General features: G+C 39.4%; 3 protein-coding genes and 1 non-coding gene across 6 annotated transcripts; 2 read left to right on the top strand and 2 right to left on the bottom strand.

The window, feature by feature from the left end:
- The first annotated feature begins 4,882 nt into the window (after positions 1-4,882).
- LOC127768079 (putative ubiquitin-like-specific protease 1B) lies at positions 4,883-9,655 on the top strand. 2 transcript variants are annotated; one of them, XM_052293595.1, is made up of 9 exons: positions 4,883-5,538; positions 5,968-6,047; positions 6,134-6,227; positions 6,389-6,487; positions 8,183-8,275; positions 8,370-8,489; positions 8,741-8,844; positions 9,111-9,183; positions 9,384-9,655. In XM_052293595.1, the coding sequence occupies exons 1-9, from the start codon at positions 5,014-5,016 to the stop codon at positions 9,444-9,446; spliced, it is 1,251 nt and encodes a 416-aa protein (XP_052149555.1). In that variant the 5' UTR covers positions 4,883-5,013; the 3' UTR covers positions 9,447-9,655. The 2 variants fall into 2 exon arrangements, with proteins under 2 accessions (XP_052149555.1, XP_052149556.1); XM_052293596.1 differs by lacking the exon at positions 6,389-6,487.
- A 1,234-nt stretch (positions 9,656-10,889) lies between these two features.
- On the bottom strand, positions 10,890-10,962 carry TRNAA-AGC (transfer RNA alanine (anticodon AGC)). Its single transcript has one exon. It is a non-coding gene; the product is annotated as a tRNA-Ala (tRNA).
- Positions 10,963-11,501: 539 nt separating this feature from the next.
- On the top strand, positions 11,502-13,233 carry LOC127767596 (uncharacterized). Its single transcript, XM_052292978.1, has 3 exons — positions 11,502-11,767; positions 11,857-11,954; positions 12,370-13,233. The coding sequence occupies exons 1-3, from the start codon at positions 11,566-11,568 to the stop codon at positions 12,562-12,564; spliced, it is 495 nt and encodes a 164-aa protein (XP_052148938.1). The 5' UTR covers positions 11,502-11,565; the 3' UTR covers positions 12,565-13,233.
- A 75-nt stretch (positions 13,234-13,308) lies between these two features.
- LOC127767595 (serine/arginine-rich-splicing factor SR34-like) lies at positions 13,309-18,037 on the bottom strand. 2 transcript variants are annotated; one of them, XM_052292976.1, is made up of 14 exons: positions 17,891-18,037; positions 17,543-17,655; positions 17,059-17,124; positions 16,869-16,943; positions 16,678-16,786; positions 16,541-16,587; positions 16,387-16,444; positions 15,588-15,637; positions 15,315-15,371; positions 15,146-15,231; positions 14,971-15,072; positions 13,873-13,906; positions 13,706-13,780; positions 13,309-13,619 (listed from the first exon to the last, which is right to left on the bottom strand). In XM_052292976.1, exons 2-14 carry the CDS (start codon positions 17,627-17,629, stop codon positions 13,605-13,607), a joined length of 861 nt encoding a protein of 286 aa, XP_052148936.1. In that variant the 5' UTR covers positions 17,630-17,655; positions 17,891-18,037; the 3' UTR covers positions 13,309-13,604. The 2 variants fall into 2 exon arrangements, with proteins under 2 accessions (XP_052148936.1, XP_052148937.1); XM_052292977.1 differs by lacking the exons at positions 13,309-13,619; positions 13,706-13,780; positions 13,873-13,906 and adding exons at positions 14,155-14,266; positions 14,351-14,454.
- Positions 18,038-18,536: the final 499 nt, after the last annotated feature.

The following is an 18,536-nucleotide window of genomic DNA, read 5'->3' as shown; positions in this document are numbered from 1 at the left end:
TTAGTCCTCGATGCATTTTGTTTGCTGGTATTTTGGATGTGGCTGTGGATATCATAAAAATTGTGATACGATCGTGGAGTGGAGTACTGATTGTGAGTTGTGACTACTAATATGCCAATCATCGTCACCATGGCCTGACAGCTCTAAAAAAATTTTTGGGTGTCATTGTGATCCTTGAATACAAACACTCAACTTTAGCTCTTCATGCAGCTTACTTAACATTCCCTAAATGCAAGCAGAATGCGACAAAGAGTTAAAACCAATGGGCAAAAACAAAAGTTTTAACTTAGACAAACGCATTCAGTTTAAGTAGCTAGGACGGTGTGTGCTTATGTCACATCTTAACAAACTATTAGTACTTTGGTGACATAAGACCATGAAAAAGTACATCCTGATGATCTTTTTGGAGGGGGATCTCTGCACTTTTGCGCCATTAAATACCATGAAAAAGTGAAGCTTACTTTCGATCCGGAACACAGGATAATGACAATAATTAAGCGTGCAATCAAACCGTACTGTGACCTAATTAAGATGGTAATTTAATTAGGTCCTATTGTGATCCATGCCGTCATCACATACATACTCATGCAATTGAGTAATGTGCAATCTGATGTGCAGAAGAAGAACCTAATCACAATTAAACTCAATTTTCCTTTTCTTGGCTGACGCATTGCTCCTTTTGTATTCACATGCTTACGTCTAATTAATAAATACAATTTTCAGTTCGTTCAATGTCATTCCGTGTCTTTTTTTTTTCTCTACCTCCGTACAATGAGCCCTGCGAATAAATTGACATGGTGCAAATGCACAATTTATAGCACAAATTAAGACACAACTTAAGCAAGGTTTTAGCTTAGATTTAAGTGCGGATTATGAGGCAGCAACCAATCCAATATCGTCTAATCGACAATGGAAGAAATGTGACAAGACTGTTGAGAGGCCAAGAGCTCAAACCTTGAACTGACAGGAAATAGGCTGTTCAGACTTCAGAGAGCAGAGACATGAAAAAATAACGGTGAGTTGTTGACTTCAGAGCTTCACATAGAGACAAATGACTCCAGTGACAGGTGATTATTTACTTAAGTGTTGTCAGTTGGTTCTATCAGCCAGCTGCTACACCAATTAGCACAGCAAGGTGAGCTACAAAATTTACTTTTCTTACCAACCAATCAGAACAAATTTCAGATTATCTGAAGAGAACCGATTGCACCAAGCAGGGAGAGAAACCTATTAATCAAATATACTTCATGGCGGCAATACTCTATCCATAAAAACAAGTGGCGTCTCTGTCTAAGTACGTACGTTAGATTCAGATATAATTACTGTGGCCCAGGCCCGGGATATTTCCAGTTCAACACACGGTACGAGTCACAGCACTGGTAATATTAATTCTTGGAGTCTAGCGCACGGTACGAGTGAAGCAAAAATTATTTTACCCAGTTCTTGCTATGTCAGGAGCAAAAATTTGTTGTTCTGAATTCTGAAAGATAAATGTTAGTGGTACTTTCAATCACAGAGTCAGGAAGAATAAAAAAAAAAATCACAGGAGCCATAACTTGCAGAGTTGCAGGTAGTACCTGGCGGTGTGGCCTTGTTGCCCAAAGAGAGTTGCTGGGCTAGCTGGTGTGTGGATCCATTGAAATGAATTTAAATTTCTTTCTGAAATAACCAATTAAAAGTTTAGATTTCAAAACTGTGTAAGAGTAGACGAAACTTAATACACTTTTAGTTACATGTGGCTAGCTCAATATGTTCCTTCATAACAGGTAGTCACAATTAACAAACCATTCTTTTTTATGTTAGCTGTGTCCTTTGCAATATACTACTTCCTTCGTTTCACAATATAAGTCATTCTATCATTTCTCGCATTCATATTAATATCAATGAATCTAGATAGATATATATGTCTAGATTCATTGACATCAATATAAATGTGGAAAATGCTTGAATGACTTACACTGTGAAACTATATTTATCTAGATTCATTGACATTAATATGAATGCGAAAAATGCTAGAATGACTTACATTGTGAAACGGAGGGAGTATTATTTAAGCGAGATATTTTGTTAGTCTTACAGAAGTACATGTATTGCATTATGTGTTAACTGATGTTTTACGCTAGTTCAGCTTGTGAATGTTACTGTTAGGTAAGAGAGAGAATTTGTTCGATACCATTGAAAGAAAAGTATGAGCGGTAAAGCACGATCATAAAAAAAGAGTAAATTTTATAAAACCTTACGGCCTTATCTTTTCGCTTATACTTATACTTATCTTTTCAATCTTAAATTTGGAGTTGTTTTTGAGTTATTTTCATCGAAGTTTATTTTTTAACCTTTGTTTTTAAATTGCTAAGAACACGTATGTAAAAGTTTTATTCACAAATTATTTTTCATTTGCAAATATGTCGTTTGGCTTATTCTCTAAATAAGGCAACCGATGGGCACCTTAGGTTTTGGATCCATAATGCAAAACCCCATATTTTGCTATTTGTTTCATGAAACAAGGTTTTGAGACAAAATGTGTTATAAAACCTCGGCTACAAACTTATATAGTCTATTAACTAATGCAGCAGCTTCTTTTCAACAAGTGTTGGTCATGGTGGTTTGATTATTTATGTACAGTTTTCACCGATTGTCATTATATTATCAGTTAAGATTATTTAAGTTTTTTAGGAAAAATTGAGCATAAAGATAAAGTAGACGAATGATGTATACTTTGAGTCAACTAATGTGATTTTTTGTAAAAATAACCATAAATATTAATGAGATATGAGTATTTTTTTCATAAATATAGGGTTTCTTAAAATATTTTGCCTCAAAATATGAGGTTCCTTGAAACAAATTATAATAATTGAGGTTTTGTGTTACATATGCCCTAATATTCGGGGTTTTGTGAAATTTACTTAAAAAATTTCCCAAACCAAGACAACATGGCATTTCTCCTTTTGTGTTGGAGTTTTTAGATTTATTACCTTGTCAGCTTTGGAATTTTTATAGCAGTTCTATGTTGAACAATGTCTATAATAAGTGCATGTAACTTCTTTTGAAGCAAAAGCTAGATGCTATTAAAAAAAGACAACAAACAAAGATCTCCCACTACCTTTTTGTCTTCTCTTTCTAGGCCAACCATTAACTACAAGGCTCTAAAATAACGAATTTTCTTGCAGATTCAAATTATAGCTACTAATATATTTTTGAGTAAAATGTACATGCGGTCCTTAAACTTATAGGGGCATGTCATCTAAGTCCATAAACTCTCAAAATGCATATCCAAGTCACAGAACTTGTCATAGTGTGTCATCTAGGTCCCAAATCGACACAACCTCTTTAGGATCCTACGTGGCGTTGATGTGGCATATGCCACACAGACATGACATGGTATTATTTTGACTGATAAAAATGGGACCCATTTAAGTTTTTTTCCTTTTTCTTTTTTTCTTCTCTTTTTTCCCCTTTCTTCTCCTTTCTTCTCCTTTCTCTGTGACCTGTGCAAAGAAAATGAAAAAAAAAAAGAAGTATGAGAAGGAACTGAAAAAGAAAAGAAGAAAAAAAAAAGAAAAGGACACGTCACGTCCATGTGATATTGCCACATCAGCGCCACGTAGGATCCTAGACGGGATGTGTCAATTTGGGACCTACATGATACACTTTGACAAGTTCTAGGATCTGGATATGCATTTTGAGAGTTTAGGGGTCTATATGACACAACCCTAAAAGTTTAAGAACCGTCAATCTACTATTCTAGTTTTTTTTTATGGAAAACTTAATGGCAAAAGCATTTTCAATGACGTTACTTGGACACAAACACGTGAACTCCGCCGGATTCGGCACAAAATAATTGGACAAATGACATCCCTTCTTGGATTTGGGGTGTCTGACTCGACACAAAAAATTTGGACACATTACACTGATTTCAAGAATTTCTTTTGCGTTGGTATTTACGGTCTTCTTGTAGAGCAAGTTTTATTGGAAGGTCTTCGTCACCCCTCATTTTATCCATGTAATCTAAGATGTAATATAATATATTACCTCTATACTAACTCTAGCATACTATTATCAATATTTTCATTTTATTTGTTTATCCACTCCACTCTTTCTTTTCTCTCGTTTTTCTTGTAGTTTGTGTGGAGATTGCTCTTTGTATGAGGGGTGGCTCCTACTCTCCCATTTTTTCTCTCATCCACCTCACCGTATTAGCATACGTAGTATATCTTGGGACAAGTGCTTGACTTGGGCATCCATAATGTGACTAAAAAGCAGTTTACCTTTGCAATTGTGAGATGTGGCCTCAGTAAGAGTCATATGATAAGCTACCCGTAGTTATAAAGACCACCTATATATAGATTGAAATATACCATCTCTCTTCTCTTGCTTATTTTCCATGAGAGAACTATGGCATTTGGATGTAAATCCTTGTAGAGTGTGGATCCTATCTTAATGTTAATTGCTATCTATATACATTGTGAAAATAAGAGATCACTTATGTAGGTCCCATTTGTATAGACTACTTGATCCATATCCGTATACATATATAGTACTTGTTCGTATAAAATGGTAGTATCCTATTCCACGTTCTTTATCATGGCATTGCCCAAATTTGCTCAAATGAAATTATACCTAGCATGTTAAGTTGCTCTTGTCGAGTACTCCAGTCATATTCAGACCTAGGTTTATTTTTTATGGTACGGAGGGTTAGCACCGTCATCGCGGACTCCAATGGCGAAATATCCTCTTCTTCCTGTAAAAAAAAACAAAAACTAATTTCAACTTACAATCCCTTTTAATTTCAAAAAAAATCAGAGCAAAAGAGCCTAGTATGCTCGTAGAATCTCAATTAATTTCTGAATATTTGGAGGGATTACAGTTAAACCAGTCTCCTCGTCTTCTCCCCTCCCCTCCCGTGATCCCGTCGCTTGGAGCTTTCCGCTGCTCAAACCCCCGCCGCGCCAACCTAGGGCATGCTCCCACCCCCATGGCCCTAGCCCTAGCCCTAGCCTCCTCCTCCTCCTCGCCATGACCGCCCTCGCCTCCCCCTTCCTCCTCCCCCACCGCCGCCGCAAGCGCCCCCTCGACGATTCCCACTTCCACGGCCCGCAGCGCCACCGCCGCCGCCGCCTCGGCCCGGCGGCCTTCCCCTGCCCGCCGATCCCGCCCGAGGCGGCGTCGTCCCCCGCGTTCGACATGGGGGGCTTCGTCTCCTTCCTCCGGGGTAAACCTAGGCACGACGATGCCGGCCTCGGGGTGTACAGGGGCTGGGTCGACGTCCGGTCGCGGGATCTCTCGGTGGCCACCGCCATGGACGACGACGACGCGGGGTTTGGCCCCCGGTTGGTGGTGAGGCGGAGGGTCGGGGACCCGAGGAAGGCCGCCCTGGAGGCCGCGGCGCCGCGTCCGCGGGTGAAGATGGAGCCGTACTACAAGGGGGCGCTCGAGAAGGCGAGGAGCTACGACAAGAGGTTGGGCGAGCTCGCGTCGCAGGTGAATCTACAAGAGGAGAAGCTCGCCGAGCTGCGGAAGGCGGCTGAGCCACCCAAGGAGGTATCGGGATCGTTTCGTTACCATTCCTCTGCTTTTTTATGTTATTATGTAATCATGGTTGGTGAATGTGATGATCACAACTCACTAGTGGTAAAGTTTGCGTATTGCGTTCAATTGAATTAATGGAGGTTCGATGTAACGAGAGCTTTGGGGCATATCTACATTCCTAGTAGCGCTCGCGCTAAATAGTTGTTTTGAATTGTCAAAAATGAGAGGTGCAAGCAAGGATTTCTTGACACAATGTGGATTCTAGAGTCGATTCTCCTTTTGAGTTCTTGCGAATTCAGAAGATATGCCTTTGAATGTAGAGTTTAATTGGGGGAAAGTATATTCCTTTGTTGATTAACTTGCCTTAGTTGTTGCTCTGTATCAACCTTTTATGCTTTTGCTCACTGCCGGTTTCTGCATGTTGATCTTTCACTACTCCAGGATCTGTCTGAACTCTTTACACCTCTAACTGCTGAAGAGGAAAATGAAGTTCATAAATGTTTGTTCGGTAGGGGTTCAAGGTACCTTTGATGACCCTGTTGCATGTTGTTTGTAGCTTCTATGTTTGTTGCTATAACAATTGATCATCACTCTTTTGTCCTTACAGTACTGAAATCCTAGCACTGCATGAGCCCTCCAACATTGAAGTTAGCAGAGAGAAGTTCCGGTGCTTGAGACCGACTGCCTGGTTAAATGATGAGGTAACTATCTATCTTGGATATACTTATATATGAAACAAACTCCACTAGTATCTATGGTTTACTTCCTTTTTTTAAAAAAAGATTGATGGTTTACATGGACCGGCGATGACCCTACCCATATTATCTTACGTAATGAGGGCATGTATTCCTCTTACATGCAGGTCATTAATTTGTACCTTGAATTATTGAAGGAGAGAGAGGCAAGAGAACCAAAAAGATTTTTGAAATGCCATTTCTTTAATACATTTTTTTATAAGAAGGTTAGATCATAAGCTTCTTTTGCTTTCACGTATTCTATCTTCGTATTCATATTAACTCTTCTTATCGTCTCTGTACTTTATAACTTTTTTTAGCATTTCTGGTGTATTATTGGTTTATAAGGATTTGGTGCAATGAACTTATGAGCGTTCAAATATGATATCACCGTAGGAACATTTATATTATATTTCAGTTGTGTTATTAATTTATGGACATTTTTAGAGTTTTTCCTCAGGAGGTATCCTATCTTACTATAAAGTTATCCCCCACTAATTCCTTAAGCTTAACATGCAAAGGTGCCACATCATCATCCACTAACAACCATCACATTTAAACATCATGCAAACATGCTATATCTTTATAGTTTTTATAATTTAAGAGCTTTTCAAATACAAACATGTTAAATTATCATCCAACATAATTCACATAATGTTTCAATGTTATCTTTATTATGTTTTATGATATTCTATATAGTTCATCCTCACTTAGTTAGTTCTTAAATGATTAATCTATGGTCCAAATTATCTTTCTCCTTTTTTCCTCTAATTAAGTCATATCACATCAATTGTTTTTAGCCTTTAAATGATTAATCTACGGTCCAAACTATCTCCCTACTTTTCTTCTTCCATAAAGTCATACCACCTTACTTTTTACGTTTGAATCACCATTCTACATACTATTTAAATTTAAATTATCATAAACCACATTAATTTACTTAATCTGATGTTATCTAGCTATCTTACACGTTATTTTTTTTATTGTTATCATACTAAATTCCCGCAGCAATGCGCGGGGTTTCACCTAGTATAGGTAATAACTGTCCAGATATCTTCATGGGTTTCTCAGGTTAACATCATTACTGGCTTTGGAGCCTTAATTGGACACAAATACTCAATTAGCTTGTGTTTATGGCATATTAACTAATATGCTATTCATTTGGCTCATTTATGTATATATTAATTCATCCATAGAAAATTATAGGGCATATTATATATTGAAAAGTCAAACTTTATAGATTCTGACCAACAATTACTCAAATCATAAATATATTTGGTGTATCAGAATTATACTGATAGATTCATATTTCTGAGAGCTTTTCATAAAATGTTGGTTGCGCAGATATTACGAATGTAATTTATGAGCAATCAATGGTTAAGCTCTTTTCATAAAGATTTTTTTTTAAATATGATATGCCCTATATTTACTCTAGGAATAGTCAATAGCAGCATACGTTTGACTTCAGTCATACTACAACAGGATACAGTTCTAAACGGAGGGCTTAGTTCTCCATTTGCTTTTTTGGTTTTCTTAAGTTTTGTTATCACTTATTCGAGACATTTGTTGTGGAAATGGTATAGACAGTTTTATGTTTTCAGTTTATCCTCGCTTCATTGTTCATTGAAGATTTCTAAAATAACACTCCACTCCAAAGGATGATGTTTGGAGAAATGCCACGCAAGTGTTAGCTTCGCAAAATACCATTACTTTCTTCTTCTCTTTGGGGGCAATATTGTGTTGGCCTGTTTGGTTAGGGATGGGAAATTCTAGGAAGTTCTTCATTTGCCTTCATGCACTCATTTGATATCCTTTTATTATGAATTTTACCATTTCATTTTCATTTGTGAATGCTGAATTGCTGATCACCAATTAAATGCTAATCTTCATTGACTCCCTGAATTGTTGGTCGTTTGGTTCAGCTTGCTTGCGGAAAAAATGGCTATGACTACAAATCTGTTAAAAGATGGACTACCCGCAGGAGGTTGGGTTATGAGCTTATTGAGTGTGATAAAGTAAAGTATCTGTTGCATTCTTAGTCCTGTTGTCACGGATGTTGGAACATGCTTATTTGTAATTATAAATTTATCCTCAGAATTTACTTTGCAGATCTTTGTCCCTGTACATAAAGATGTCCATTGGTGCTTAGCAGTTATAAACATGAAAGAAAGGACATTCCAATATCTTGATTCTCTTGGTTGTGTGGATCATCATGTATCAAGAGTGCTGGTAAACTTATAGCTGTAGAGAAAAAATACAACTGGGGCACTAAAAAAGTAGTACCCCCTTCTATTGCTATTTCCTGCATGGCATTTTCTTTTTTTTGAAAAAAAAAGGGTTGTTAAATGTGTTATGCTCTAGGGGAATTTGCATGTTCGGTGTTTCATTAATGTGTTGCTAAGCTTGTTTAATCCATCAAGTACTTGCAGTTACATATTTGAGTGGGCTTACCTGTATTTGGTTGTGCATGCCACTCACAGGCTAGATACATTGCAGAGGAAGTGAAGGACAAGAGTAATAAAGAGATCGACACAAGCATTTGGCATGACGAGTTAGTTGATGATATTCCTTTGCAGCAAAATGGGTATGTATTGCATGTACTAATGATTATTTCCTGCATAAATTCAGTATTATGGAACACAATCACTTTCAATAGCTTGAACCATGATTTGTTAGGTATTATCATGTGTTAAACCTTCAGTGGTTTTCTCTATGTTTTTTTAATCCATGTTTGGTTGGATGGCCATATGAAGAATTCATTTTGTAACATAAGCATTGGTACATTCATGAACATGTTACGATGGACAACAATATAGTTTTAGTTGACACAAGCATCGTATATTTGAACAGGTGGGACTGTGGTATGTTTATGCTCAAGTACATTGATTTCCACAGCAGAGGACTGAGCATGTCTTTTAGTCAGGTGAGTTGGATTCATTTAAGAAATTTGAGCAGAATCGATATCCTCTGCCTCCGGGCTAGTGCCTTAACAATTTGGACTTAGCCTGTGTTGTAGACTTCATCATGTAAATTTCTCGTGTGAGTACATAAGCTTGTTTCACAATTTCTCAAGGTGATTTTACATAATCATGCTTATCAGTGTGGTTTGTTTTGGAACTGCAGGAAAACATGGAATATTTCAGAAAGAGAACAGTGATGGAAATCTTAAGATTAAGAGCTGACTAATCAATATGGATCCTTTTCCTTTTGGTGAACAGCTGATTAACTTAGGTTGAGATTCGTAGACTAAATTGTCAATCGTGTATACATTGTTTGGAAGTTGCCGGGAAAGATAGGAAATACATTTTTCCACTGAGAAGCTGGAGTTTTGTCAGTATGTAAACCTGTATGTTGATAACACCAGATTTCTGTAAAGTTCCGTTGTTTTTTGGTGATTCAGTTGGCAGAAAGAACAAGAGAGGGAAGAGAATCTTTGCGCTCGGTTGAACAATCTGTATCTGAAGAGTTTTAACTTTTAGGAGCCTAGCCGTAGTGCTACTGATACTTACCATTTGCTGCTCATTTGATTGTTCTTGTAGTGCTTTGGTAGCTGGTGGGGATTGGCATGCTCTGGTGCATGCCAGAAAAGAGGAAAGGTTGTACCCGGCATCCACAAGTTAAACAAATGCGTATAATGGTTCTTCATTTGTAAACCATGTGTTTGTGTTGTCAAATTTACTCGGGACATCCGAAACGTAAAACATCATGTTTTGCGATTTGTTTAATGAAACCTTATGTTCCGGGGCAAAATGTTACGTAAAACCCCAGGTACAAAACATGTGATTTGTTTCATGAAACCTCATGTTAGGTACAAGCTTCTGTTTTCCATTTGGTTGATATATTTATCCATAATAATTGTAAAAGAAAAGTATTGAGATTTTTTTTAGTATTTGTACATGCTAGCTGTTTTTTTAATAAGCATTGGTTATCGATAGTTTGATTATTCGTGTGTGCATATGCAATCGGTTATCATGTCATTAGTTTGGATTATGTCGAGTTTTTGCATTAGTGTGGTGCAAAGTGAGGAAAATGATAAAGTAGATAAGAGGGCTTTTGGATTATGTCGAGTTTTTTAAGTCAACTGATATATGAAAATAGTCATATATATAATTATAAAATATGAATGTTTTACATAAATTTGGAGTTTCTTAAAATATTTTGCCACAAAACATTAGCATTCTTTGAACAAAAAGCAAAACCTGAGATTTTGTGTTACAGATGCCTCAATACTTGGGTGTTGTGAATTGTACTATTTTCTTTAAAAAAAGGTATCACGTTTTGTTCTTCTGCTTCTCTCTGCGGTGCCTTTTATCGTGCTCACTAGATTTGATCTTCTAAAAGAAAATGTTTAGAAAAGCTTATTGAATTATCCAGAATTGACCTTTTGTTTTCTCTTGAGGCTTCTACAGTGCATTTATCGAGATTGACCATCCAAAAGAGAAGATTTATAAAAGCTTTCGGCATAAACCACGACTGACATTTTGGAAGAAAAGCCTCTTGGTGTCTTTGAAAAGGTTTTAAAAAAACAGTACGCTACCACCGACAATCATCTTCTAACCACTATCTGAACCAATTAACCAAACCCCAGATCGAAATTTCTGTCAAATTAAAAAGATAAGTGTCAAAATTTGGAGATGCGGGGTATCGATCCCCGTACCTCTCGCATGCTAAGCGAGCGCTCTACCATCTGAGCTACATCCCCTTCTGATTTTGTGGTTGTTTAATTTTTTTAATTATTTTCAGAAATTTCATAGACCACAGCTGTTGTTTGTGTGTTTTGTTTCAGAGCTTCCTTATACCCTCACTTTGGACGCGTTTTTTGACTTTTTCTTGGTACGCTTCTCTCGCGCAAGCCGCAACTGGGCTTCTGCTTGTTGCGTGAAAGCCACCATCTTAATCACCGAATGGCTCCCTTCCAATTATTGCAGAATGGCATCTCTTACGAATAATTATATTACTAATAGGCAAATTAAGGAGCAGTGCAAACTGCAGACGGAGAAGAGAACAAAAACAGCGTCCTAAATATCAGCAGGAAATACCCACAGTTTTATGCTCCTCTGTTTTGAAAACTGTGGAATATATACGCATATATACCAAAAAAATATAGAACAGAATTTATTTTTTTAGATAACGATGAAATGGAACTTATGCAACAAACAAACAACATTCTTATGAGAAAAGATAACTTGGTCAAATCAATTGTCCCTTGGTATATATGCTGTACGGGCTCATCACAATACTCATTACGACACTGCAGTTACGGAGATCAATCATTCGAGACATCGATTCGAGTTGCGAACCTGCAATGGCGGCGGCGACTGATGCTGCAACCGGGAACGCGACGACGGCGACGACGACGGTGCTCGTCGGGGTGGACTACAGCGAGCACAGCTACCGCGCGCTGGAGGAGGCGGCGCGGCTCGCCGCGGTGAGGTTCCCCCCCGGCGCCGCCGAGGTCGTCGCCGTCCACGCCCGGCGGCCGCTCGCGCCGGCGTTCGTCGCCATCGGTGCGTATGCTGATCGAGCCGGACTGCGCAGCAGCAATTGATGAATGGACGCGTCCCTTTGATGATGGATAAAACTTTGGATTTAGCAGGCGCGGTGGCGGCGGTGATGAGCGTGGAGGCGGCGGAGCAGCAGGCGATGGAGAGGCTGATCGAGGAGAAGGCGCGCCAACTCTCAGCCCAATACAAGGTAGGAGTACGTTTTTTTTTTTTATCAAGCTAGTACAGATAATTCAGATTGTACTTATATTGAGACAAATTAATACTTATACTGTGTCCTTTTCTATCTATTTTCTAGCTTAAATTTACTCTCAGTTGCTCAATTTTTACATGTATGTTTTCGAAAGTGTTAAACGGTATGTTTTTTTTTTAAAAAAAAAGGGCTCTATTAAAAAGTTGTTAAAAATCATATTAATCTATTTTTAAAGATTTTAATATTTAATTAATTAAGTGTTAATGGTACCTTTTCCTGTGTGGGAGGCCAGAAAGGTTCCGAAAATCGTTGAACTGAACACAGCTTAGAATTCGTTCTTCATGAGAATTGATTTGTATATGTACGTAGATGATGAATCCATGCGTCCATGGGTGGTTCGTTGCTGCTGCAGGTCGAGGTGAAGGTGGAGGTGAAGGACGGCGAGGCGAAGCGCGTGCTGTGCGACGCCGTCGGCGAGCACGGCGCCGGCATGCTGGTGGTGGGCAGCCATGGCTACGGCCCGGTGCTGAGGGCGCTGCTGGGGAGCGTCAGCGACCACTGCTGCCGCCACGCGAGCTGCCCCGTCATGGTGGTCAAGATGCCATAGCCCCAGGCCTTGACAACTTTGCATATATCCTCCTCGCCCATATGTATTATGTCTGATACTTTTAACTAAATCATTTGCATATATCCTCCTCGCCCATATGTTTATGTCTGATACTTTTAGCTAAATCAACTTTTGTACGTAGGAAGAAAATGTATCTTGTATTTGATTGAGAAGCTACAGATTGATTGATTGAGAGACAGACTTGCATATCATTTTACCTTTCAATTTTTTTTCAGTGAAATCATGGTTTTCAAATGTGGGACGACCTACCAAACCTCTCGAGTAAGCAGACATCAGCAATATCATCTAAACGCGTTCAGCAAACATGCTAAGGCATAAAACCTGCTAATGAGCTACAATCGTCAAGATGAGGAAAAAGAACCATTCCAATGCTCCGACGGTTGAACCGTAGAGTTGCTGCCTCTAATTAAAAAATGATGAAGGAAATCCTCCACAAGTTATGCATCCGAGCCCAAACACGCTAGAACCACTGAACCAGCATTGCAAACTAGAATGTCACAAACCGTTCAAATATAAAACCACCGGCTCGACATCAAACTATTCACCTCATCTGCCTACCTTCTTGCTGGCGGAAATCATTGCCACATTACTTGGGCAACCACATCAAGTTATATTTGGTCAGACTTCAGGAAAACAAAAATTGCTGGTGGTAAGCATATTGCAAGCTAGGGTAACAACTAACAAGCAGCAGAAGCTTTCCATGAATTGATGAGCAACACAACATGGGGTGCCAAGAAATAACTGACATGGAAATCAATAAGCATCCGACATATGTTTTGAGTAAAAATAATCCAGATAGTAGCATTCGGCGAACTACCAAAAACCCAAGGGAACAAGACCAGCCACAGAAGGCCACATGAAGTGCATAGTTTGATGTTTTCATTACTACAAATTCATAGTATCAAATTTAATGGAGCCTCATTGCACCACAGCTAAGATTCGGATGTAATCGGACATCAAGGACAGCAAATAGCCGTACATGAGAAGTCCGTGTCACTGCCCACATCAGCATATCACTTCTATTCAGATTTTGCCTGGAAATATGATTAAATTAGTGTAATCACAACAATCAACCATGCAATGTTTGGAAGTCAAGGAAACATGGGTGACGAATGCATACATCAGGAGACCGTGAACGAGATGGGCTCCTGCTTGGGCTCCGTTTCTTGGGGCTTGATGCTTCACCATTTGCAGGCTGGGGGAAGTATATTTAGGAAACAACACATTAAGTAAAACAAACGGAAGTGAAAGAAAAAGGAAATTTTTAATAGTATGAAGGGAACTTACAGAAGCATTTGGAGATTTGGATCTTGCTGGTGATCTGCAAAAAAGAAGTCGAGAAGCAACCATATTCAATATCCAAAATGCGGGTCTAACAGCTTATTCCAAAAACCTTGACGCTTTGTCCGGCATTGCACCGACCAAATGAAAGTGAAAATAGCCCAATGAAAACAAGAGATTAAGAGCACATAATTAAGTCCAAAAATATGTAGTATTGAATGCAAATAATGCATGCAAGACGCAACCACCATATATAGCATGCCAAAGGTAGGGAGAGAACTCATTCCTCAAGCATTGAACGCCAAGCACATTCCTAGTCATTGTACCATCATTATCCAAATATCGTCAATCCTTAATGCTCCTATGTCCAGAATTCCAAACAATGCGCTATGCCCAATCTCTGATGGCAATCAGTTACAGTGCATTAGGTCAAATAATTGGATCATTTTAGCTTTCCATAGAAGCTCTCAATAAATGGGCATACCTCATACAACCAAGAGCAAATTGAGGAAATCCCATCCTCAATATCCTAATGCGCAATCCCCAGATCGCCGCACAATCCCAGATAAAATGAAGAGATAATCGGGTCTTCACAAAACAAATGAGGCTAAGCAGTTCATATAGTTTATAATAGAAGCTGTACTTGAGAAGGAAATTCCCAAGGAAATAAATACTAGTATAGCAAATCGACAATTATTATTAGGTAAGTTTGGAAACACAGATAAGTTAGTGAATTTAACTAATGAAGCCAGGTAATTACTTATCATATACCAAAAAAGAGCCAGACACTAATCAGATGCCACATGCAGTATGGAACGGTCAACAACCAATGCCTCAGGCATAGATAATGCAGAGCACAGAGATATTGTTAGGGGAACAAATGCTGGTCACTGTTTTCAAATTAACAAATTAATGCACAAGGCTTATTTGGTAACATGGGAGCATGATAGGAAATGGTTATGGTATGTGCGCATATCAGATCATGCTGTGATCTGCCCTTTTTTCCCTTCTTTGGAGGACATGATGTGCCCCAGAAGAGGATACTATAAAGAGTTTGACTCAAGAATTAAAAATATAATTAGATAGACGACAGATGCGTGTTACCTTGATGGAGAGCGCCCTTTTGATGCTGACCGTGAACGGGAAGAAACAGACCTTGATCGAGATCGAGATCGGGATGCTGAACGGCGAGTTCTAGGAGATTTACTGCACAGCATATTCAATATGAGTTAAGTCATCAACAGTTTTACCCACGGAGATCAAAATATGATAAAAAGACCTTAGGCTCCTGCTTTTGCTTCGGCTACGACTTGGGCTTCGGCTACGTGAATAGGAGCGGGCACGCTTGCCATCATATTCCTTCACCTATGATAAGAAGTACATGGTTAGCCAGATAAACTGATTCCAGGGCTCAACCATAAAAAAAGAGAGAGGAAAGAACAGTTTACCCTTATGTGACCTTTAGAAAAGGCATTCCTGAATTCACTGTCATCAAGTTTCTTTATCTGCAAATAATGATCAGCAACCAAGAGAACATTTAAACTATCAGGATCACAATGCTAGGACTGAACTAGAATGCTAGATACAAAAGTAACCGACTGCCATAAAAATACAAAATAGAGTGTCATAAACCATACAGATTACAGAGAAAGAAAGTTCTCAGATGAAATATTTCACACAAGCTAAAGAATGTAATAAAAGGTATTAACATATAAGCTTACAGCATATTTCATGTCATCATAGTTTGTGTAGTCCACAATCCCTACAGTACCTGCAACAAAATGAAAACATAAGTCTCTACCTCAATAACCATATAGAAGAATTATTGCTTCAGATAGTTGTACAATGCATATATTCAGAGGACTACAATGGCATATTGGCATACCAACCAACAGCTAAAACCCTAGAACTCCAACTGTGATAAACAGAGCAAAGAGAGACCCAGCACAGCAGGGATTGCTGGGCCGGTAGGCCCCCACCTTAAGCACAAACAAAGAGGGCAATTGACCACTATTAAGGGGGGGGGGGGGGGGGGACATTACAAAGAGATAACAACTAGGTATGTTTTTTTGGTAGAATATTTGAGGTAGATAGGAAAACTATGGAAAGAGAGTAGTTTGTAATACTTGTTAAAGAATAACCATGATGACATAGGAAACAAAAGAAAAATGAATTTCAAATGTGTTTTCCTGTTTATAAAAATTCTTTCAGAATGGACCTAAATTATCCTGCTTCGGAGATAATCTTGAGAATATTGGTATGACCACGTGTATGTTATGGGTTGGGAGAGTTGCAGCTGTTAATTTCGTCATAGAAATGACCAACTGGGTGTATTTACTTATGGTATAAACCTGAACAATATGTTCAACAAATACTCCCTCTGTCCCAAAGTATAGCTCCCTTGAGCTATGAATCAGGACAAGGAGAGGAGGGAGTGAGTAGGAGTGTCTATTATGTACGATGGATACTACAGAAGCTAAATAAAAACTTATAGCTGTGGGCACAAAATATGTGTATTACCGCCGCCCTCGCGATACACTTCTGAGAAACAAACATCACCAGCCTTGCGCATATGGTCCTGAGAAGCAAATGTTCATAAGAAAATGTTACTGGTTGTCCAAGGGAATATGTCGTTTTAATTTTACATTGAAAAGGAAATGTGCTAGCAACAAACCTTTAAATCTTGCCATGATGCAGAAGAAGGCAAACCAGTAACCAGAACTGTGTGAAGTGCAAAAATCATTAAAAACATCATGGAGTAGAATAGAATTGAGCATTAAACATCAATTTGAACATAGATGAGAGTCATACCACGGTATTCTGAGTGCCTGGACACACCACGGCGTCCTCCACCACCAAAGTTGCTGGGGCGGTCAAAGGAGGAACCACCATTACCTCTCCCACCGTGAGCAGGTTCAACCTGCAGATGGTTGCAGTCATTATACAGATAAATCAAAAACAAAGGACATCAAGAAGTAACTTATTTATTCTAGTGTCATTACCCTTAGACGATGTCCATCAAAGTTATAACCATCCCTGCCAGCACATGCTTCTTCAGCATCACGAGGATCTTCAAACTAAAAAGTTAGGGCACAAATTATATTAGCATGCGGCACCTTAAGTATTTAACAACAGGAAGGTCTCATTCCAAGACCAAATAAACATTATGTGAAACATCTGGGAGTATGTTACCTCTACAAAAGCATAGCCTGGTGGCCTCGGAGGGATCTTCAAGTCAATATCAACAATTCGGCCATACTATATGAAACAATGTAAAAAAGTATTAGACCCCGGGACATTGAATCATGCCCGACAAATCAATTGTAAACACACCCTCAAGCACATATGTTGACTCGAGTTGCCGAATATCAGCGGCAAACCAACTTTTCCAAATAAGTAAATTTACCCATCAGCTTTCTCAAACAAGATTATCATTTTTTTTCCGTTTTCTTTTGGCACAGCCATGCATTATTAGCACCTTATTTCCCCTTAACTTATGTGCAGGACTTATCAGTTCTCTTTTATAGTAATATATATAAGTCGATCGAGTCCAGTTAGCTAAATTATGGAAAACTGAATCTAAGCATATACGGAGTAACATGTGGCATAAAAAATAGTTTGACAATTTCTGCTAACACTATCTACACAAAAGAGAGAAAAAAAACAAATCACCGACCTTGTAGAAGAGATCCTCCACCTCCCTCTCCCGGATGTCGCCGGGGAGATTCCCCACGTAGATCGTCCGGCTCCACCGCCTGCTCATCCTCCTTCCCGCAGCAAGTCAGCAACCTATAAACAACCAAGAACCAACCACCACTGATCAGACCCCTGCAAGCAACGCGCCGCAAAAAACCAAAAAAAAAAAATAGCAAATCGAACCCCCCCCCCAAAAAAAAAAAAAAAAAAAAATCTCCCCCCACCACCACCCGCAGCTAGGTTCGGAGGTGGGACGGGGAAGCGGGGCGCGGTAGCACGACGACGCGAGGCGCGAATCGAGAGAGGGAGGAGGAGGAGGGATTCGTACCGGGGGGCGCCGCGGCGCTGGGTGACCTAGGGTTTGGGTTGGGCGGGTCGCACGGGGAAGAGGAGGGGAGAGGGGGAGGAGAGGAGGGTTTATGACCGCTCGAGGTCGCGGAGACTGGGAAAAGATGGGAGAGCACACGGCGGCGACGACTCCGGTTCGGATCGGGGGAGGCCTGTACTGTTTTGGTTGGGAGCGTGCACGGCCCAAGTTCATACGGTTATACTCGGGCCCATAGAACGCACTAAGGCCCACGTAGGCCCGTTGGAACCTGCTCAATCATGAATATTTCACGTAATACAAGGAAATATCTATATTTGAAAAATAGATTTATACTTGTTAATACCTCCGTCCTAGCATGTAGTTATTTATTGTACAGTAACATGTCTCAAAATAAAACTATTTCTCCAGGAGATTGCCAGGTGTCAGGCGTCCGATGCCCCGTGCATGCATCGGGCGCTCCTGCCGTGCAAGGGGCCCACGCCTGTGATGTCCACATGCGACTCCTCCACGTGTCTCCACCTTATACTCATTGCAACAAATCACCCACATATTTTGAAAACCCTCTATTAAGAGAATTCGATTCATTTTTTGTTCCACCAAAAATATTTCATCTAGTGCACTCACAATGCTTTACTATGTATAGATC

This window comes from Oryza glaberrima, chromosome 3 (genome assembly GCF_000147395.1).
Source record: "Oryza glaberrima chromosome 3, OglaRS2, whole genome shotgun sequence".
In the NCBI taxonomy this organism is placed as follows: domain Eukaryota; kingdom Viridiplantae; phylum Streptophyta; class Magnoliopsida; order Poales; family Poaceae; genus Oryza; species Oryza glaberrima.
This window is presented reverse-complemented; position numbering and strand designations above follow the sequence as displayed.